Source organism: Bubalus kerabau, chromosome 11, assembly GCF_029407905.1.
Source record: "Bubalus kerabau isolate K-KA32 ecotype Philippines breed swamp buffalo chromosome 11, PCC_UOA_SB_1v2, whole genome shotgun sequence".
NCBI lineage: Eukaryota > Metazoa > Chordata > Mammalia > Artiodactyla > Bovidae > Bubalus > Bubalus kerabau.
In genome coordinates, this window is record NC_073634.1 from 104,072,370 (window position 1) to 104,078,422 (window position 6,053).

General features: G+C 57.2%; 1 protein-coding gene across 2 annotated transcripts in view; it reads left to right on the top strand.

The window, feature by feature from the left end:
• LAMC3 (laminin subunit gamma 3) overlaps window positions 1-4,384 on the top strand; it is a 68,027-nt gene extending 63,643 nt beyond the window's left edge. For both annotated transcript variants that reach the window (XM_055541414.1, XM_055541415.1), the window contains one exon: window positions 2,834-4,384. In XM_055541414.1, coding sequence (XP_055397389.1) covers window positions 2,834-3,084 — 251 coding nt within the window. In that variant the 3' untranslated portion in view covers window positions 3,085-4,384. The remainder of the gene's footprint in view (window positions 1-2,833) is intronic.
• The last annotated feature ends 1,669 nt before the right edge of the window (window positions 4,385-6,053 follow it).

A 6,053-nucleotide genomic window follows, 5' to 3' on the forward strand; every position in this document is an offset into this window, starting at 1 on the left:
ATGAAGGGGACAGCCCCCAAGACATGGAGCCCTCGAGCAGGGGTGAGGGGCTCAACTGCCTAATAGCAGTTAGGCTGAAGTGCTAAACTTGAGTGAACTTCAGGGAAGCAGTTGGCTTCGCTGGTAGCTCAGTTGGTAAAGAATCTGCCTGCAATGCAGGAGGCCCTGGTTCAATTCCTAGGTTGGGAAGATCCTCTGGAGAAGGGATAAGCTACCCATTTGAGTATTCTTGGGCTTCCCTTGTGGCTCAGCTGGTATAGAATCCACCTGCAATACAGGAGACCTGGGTTTGATTCCTGGGTTGGGAAGATCCCCTGGAGAAGGGAAAGGCTACCCACTCCAGTATTCTGGCCTGGAGAATTCCATGGACTACAGTCCATGGGGTCACAAAGAGTAAGACACGACTGAGTGACTTTCACTGCTGAAGTGAACAGCATGCCGTTTTAAAACACACAAAACATTAAATTTGCCATTTTAACCATTTTTCAGCGTACATTTGAATGGTGTTAGGTACAACATTCACCTTCCCATGTGGCCCATCACCACCACCCATCTCCAGAACTTTTTCATCATCCCAAGATGAAGCCTGTCTGCATTATACACAAAGCCCAGTCCCCCACCCCCAGCCCCTGGCAACCCCTGTTCCATCATCTGTCTCTGTGAATTTGGCATTGTAGGCACCTCACCTAAGTGGAATCATACAGTGTGTTTCCTCTTGTGCCTGGTCTATTTCACTCAGTGTGACATCCTCAAGGTTTGTCCATGGGATAGCATGCATTTCAATTCTCACTGTCAATAAGCCAAGGGGAAATCAGCATGTTCTGCATTTCGTCTGGACACCAGGCCCCCACTCAGCTATTTGCACACACGGTCGGATCTCATTCGAACCTTTCCAGCCAAGGATCCTGATGCTCTTGCTATTCTGCAGATGAGGAAACCGAAGCACAGGGAATTTAAATAATGTGCCCGGGGTTCCACAGCCAGTCAGTGGGTCACGCTCAGGTCTGACTTGACTCAGAGTGTGTCCACTCGTAGCCACGAGTCTATACCCACAAGAACTCAGCACACTGGACACGATTCAGCCCAGCCTGAACAAACGCTCTGTGTGGGTAAAACCATTCTCACCATTGCTGTCATTCACTCATTCACGCTGGCACTGGGCTTGACCCGGAGGTGCAGGAGTGACCACGCACACCTAGACCCTGTCCCCACCCCAGGGGACCCAGCTGGGCAGGCAGAGTGGAGGCTGTAAGCTTCTCCGAGGCCAGGCTGTTTGGACTTTCCGGTGGATGGTGGGGCCTCTGAGGGTCTTTGCTGGGAGCATCTTCCCTCTGCATCTTCCCAGCCCAGGCTCAGCTGCTGCAGCTGCCTGCCCTCCAACCCAGCCTTCATGGCCTAGGAAACTCAGGGCCATGGGAGCCTGTGGGGTCCTGTGGGATTCAAAGCCATTTAGGGGACTTCCCTTCTGGTGGTCCAGTGGCTAAGACTGTGCGTAGGGGGCCTGAGTTCAATCCCCAGTCAGGGGACTGGATCCCACAGGCGGCAACCAAGCATTTGCGTGGCCACAACTAAAGATCCTGCATGCTGAAACGAAGATCGAAAAATCCCACGTGCTGCAACTAAGACCGGGCACAGCCTGATTAATTAATTTTTAAAATGCCATTTAGAATTTGTTCCCTTGTCCCCACCACCCTCCCGCCTGGCTCAGCTGTCTTCCCGTTGAGTGTCACCTTAATGACAAGCTGACAAAGCCCAGGCAGGGGAGACAGCCGGTGGCTTCCATGCCACCATCATCACCAAGTTCATAGGTGAGCACCCGGCCCCACCCATCTCGTTTCACACCTGGAGAGGCTCCAGGGGAAGTCCTTCACCCCAAGCAGCAGAGCTAATACAGGCCCCAGGGCCAGGACTAGACCCCCACTGCCCGCTTCCCTGGCCTGCAGCCCCTCCTGTCCTACCCCCCCTCATTCATGCCAGAGACCTTTCTTTTCACCTGGTGTCCCTGCATCCCAGGTGAAATCCATCTATAAGCATACGCTCTCAGCAAATCAACAGCTTGGGGGAGCCAGCAGACACGTGGGGACCTCTCTGTCACACATGCTGCTTTGTAGATGAGGAAACCGGGGCTCAGGACTCACCCAAGGTCTTCTCTTCTTTAACAGTAAAAGTAATACCATTACCAAAGGTTAACAGCTTCTCCATGCCACCCGAGGGAAACTTCCAAGGTTGGCATATAAGCTTCCGTCAGTCAGTCAGTTCAATCGCTCAGTCATGTCCGACTCTTTGTGACCCCATGAACCACAGCACGCCAGGCCTCCCTATCCATCACCAACTCTCAGAGTTTACCCAAACTCATGTCCATTGAGTCGGTGATGCCATCCAACCATCTCATCCTCTGTCGTCCCCTTCTCCTCCTGCCCTCAATCTTTCCCAGCATCAGGGTCTTTTCACACGAGTCAGCTCTTCGCATCAGGTGGCCAAAGTATTGGAGCTTCAGCTTCAACATCAGTCCTTCCAATGAATACCCAGGACTGATCTCCTTTAGGATGGACTGGTTGGATCTCCTTGCAGTCCAAGGGACTCTCAAGAGTCTTCTCCAACACCACAGTTCAAAAGCATCAATTCTTCTGCGCTCAGCTTTCTAAGCACATAAGCTTGGTGGGGTACAAACCCAGCCCAGGCCCTCACCTACCTCACCACGCTGCCCTCTTGGGCTCTTGCTTTCCTGGTAGCTGGTGGGGCAGTTGGCATCCTGAAAATTTGGGGTTGGGGAGGGCCCTCCAGGGGTGGGGAGCCGGCCCCTCCCTAAGTCTGTCTATGCTCTTCTGTCCAGGGTCGCTAGACACCCACAGAGCCCCAGCCAGGGCCCTGAACGACACCCAGTGGGCACTGGAGCGTCTGAGGCTGCGGCTGGGTCCCCCAGGGGCCCTGCAGGGGAAACTGAGGCTCTTGGAGCAGGAGTCCAAGCTGCAGGAGCTGCAGATCCAGAGCTTCGAGAACGACCTCTCAGAGATCCGCGCCGACAAGCAGAACTTGGAGGCCATCCTGCACAGCCTGCCCGAGAGCTGTGCCAGCTGGCAGTGAGGGCTGCTGGGCCCTGAGGTGCCCCCAGACCCCGAGGTGCCCCCCTCCCTGGCCCAGGGCCTGTGCTGTGCAGACACACCCACCAGAGCCTGCTGCCTCGCACCCTCCCGAGTCCGTGCTCACACCCCCTCCCCTCCGGCAGGAGTGAGTGTGCATTCAGAGCCCACCCAGGCGGCTACGGTGTGCACACCCCCAACAGCGTGCACTCCCACGCCGTACACGCCTGCACGTGCACAGGTACACGTGGGCACCTGCAAGTGTGCACAGCACGCACATGAACTAGTCCATCCACGTGTGTTGCGCCTCCCCGCTGGACTCTGAACACCCTGTGACACGGACGTACCCGGGCAGGGTCGGTACCCAGGAGGCTGAGTCGGGGGCCATCAGCAGAGATCCAGGGCGGGTTCAGCTGGAGCCCCCAGCTCCAGACCTGCCCGCTGTCCTGCAGTGCCCCCACCCCTGACCTATCTGTCATCCACCACGAACACACAGCCCAGCCGAGCGACCAGGCAGGTCAAGAGATGCAAGATGCTAAGGCTTCTCGGCAGAGGAAGCTGAGGCCCAGGGCTCCTGGGGCCCTAGGGCAGCCTGCTTGCTCGGCCGGCCGGGGTGTGGCCCACCCTGGGAAGGGGCCTCGTTGTTGGCTTCAAGGAGTGCCTCCCTTCTCAAGATCCTGGGACTGGGTCGCACTCACTGAAGGAACTGCCCACCCTGGGCCCGCGGCCCCTTTTAGGGTCATGACCCTTTAAAGGGTCATGGCCTGTCCAAAGAGCTGGGTCTCATGGCCTGAGAGGGCCTGGGTTTTGGAGCTCTTTGTGACCCTGCCAACCCTGGTTGGCCTTTGACCGATCAATACTTCCCAAACTGGCCCCGCAGCCCTGCGGCCCCACCTGCCACAAGGCAGGCCCCGCCAGGTGCTGGGCGGGGAGGCCTGGCTGCCTTTCTACCCTGTCATGCTGGGGAATCCCCATGCGGCCAGGCCCCCTGCCGACCTCTGCCCAGGAGTCTCGGCATCTCCTCCTGGCTCTCTTACCTTTCCCTGGGCCCTCTTCCAGCAGATGGCAGGGCCCTGGCACTAGGAGGGTGGGTGCCTGGCACGGGGAGGAGCCTAGCCCCTTCTCAATGCCCTTTCTGCCTCCCCCGCCCCCAGCAGGGGCGACAGGCAGCAGCTCAGACCAACTCTGTTTAACCAGTTCTGTTTAACATGGCAATAAAGGACTCCCTTACTAGCTGGTGGTGTGCCACTGGTCCAGCAGGGGCCTGGGCTGTGGGTGCACCCAGCGAGTGGGTGGCAGCACATTCGGTGACGCCTCTCGGTCTACATGAGGGGCTAGGACGATGGCAGAGCTGAGACCACCGGCTTTGCCAGTGTCTTCCCACTGCAGGGGCTCCACAGGGGTCCTGCAATCCCAGCCATCTGCCCTCTTCTCTCTGCTCCAAGGGGCTTATTAGACAAAGTCTCGGGGCTGGGAGGGGGCTTCTCTGGTGGCTCAGACAGTAAAAAAAATTACTTGTGATGCAGGAGACCCAGCTTTGATCCCTGGGTCAGGAAGATCCCCTGGAAAAGGGCATGGCTACCCACTCCAGTATTCTTGCCTGGAGAATTCCACGGACAGGGGAGCCTGGCGGGCTACAGTCCATGGGGTCAGACACCGCTGAGTGACTAACACTTTCACACTTTCACAGGGGCTGGGGTAGTATGTGGGGTGGGGTGCAGAGAGGTTCTCAGCTGACCCTGGCTCAGGCTGGAGACACTGAGGCAGGAAAGGAGCTCAACACCGGCGTCCAGTGGTGCAGGAAGGCTCAGGGAGGGACCCAAGTGAGGAGAGGAGGGCTTGGGGCCAGGCCTCAAAGGGTGGGGAGACAGCAGGGAACATTCCAGGCAGGAGAGTGGGCAGCAGCCCAGCATTTGCAGGGTGGGGGCCTGGCCTGCACGGGTCACTCTGGGAACCGAGGTTGAGGGTGGGATTCTGGCGCATGGTCAGTCAGGGCTCTTGACCACAAGGACCACCCCCCTCCTGCTCTGGTTTAAGCAGAAAAGGGGGGTTCATGGCCAGGGGCTGGAGGCTTACCTCTCCCCTCCTTTCTGTCTCTCCCCTTGTTCTCTGCCTCTGCTCTCTCTGCGTTTACTTTTTTTCTCTCCACAAAGCAGCTTTCTTTGCTTTTCCTGTGCTTTGATGGAAGAGAATGTCCTCACTACCCCTACCGCCTCCACCCAGACCCACTGTGGCCCCTCTGTTGACTTGTCATCAAGTCAGATGCTTGGCAGAGACAGGCTAGAAACTGTCCTGATTCCAGCTTTCCATGAGAGACCAACCCAGCTCAAACAGATTCCCCTACTCCTGATCAGAATAACAAGGGTCTCTCTGGGCTTCCCTGGTGGCTCAGATGGTAAACAGTGCAGGAGACCCAGGTTCGATCCCTGGGTCAGGAAGATCCCCTGGCGAAGGGAATGGCTACCCACTCCAGTATTCTTGCCTGAAGAATCCTGGCGGGCTACAGTATCATAGGGTCGCAAGAGTTGGACACAACTGAGTGACTAGCACTTTGACACTTCCTTTCTTTCTGGGCCCAAGGCCGTAATGAGAGCTGGGCTGTGCCTCTCCCATCTCTGCCAACCTCTAGGGGACAGCATTCAGAGATGTGCTTCTCCATGGAGAAACCAAAAACCGAGGCCAGGGTTGGGGGGGGGGGTGGTGACATGGAGCACAGCAGTGACCCGAGGAGTGAGCAGGTAGATCTGGTGGGGAGGCCAAAACAGGAGGGTTTCACTCTCCCGAGAGTTTGATGATTGATGCCTGTGTAAGTGGTGCCAAGGAGATGGGGGTTCTTTGAAGACCTCTAGGGCAGGGTCTGATGCCCCCCAACCCCTCTTCCTGGCTGACAGAGGTACACAGCTGCTCTGATGCCTGCTCTTGGCATTCCACTTTTATCTGCCCAAGCCATGCGGGGCTCAGCAAAGCCCTATC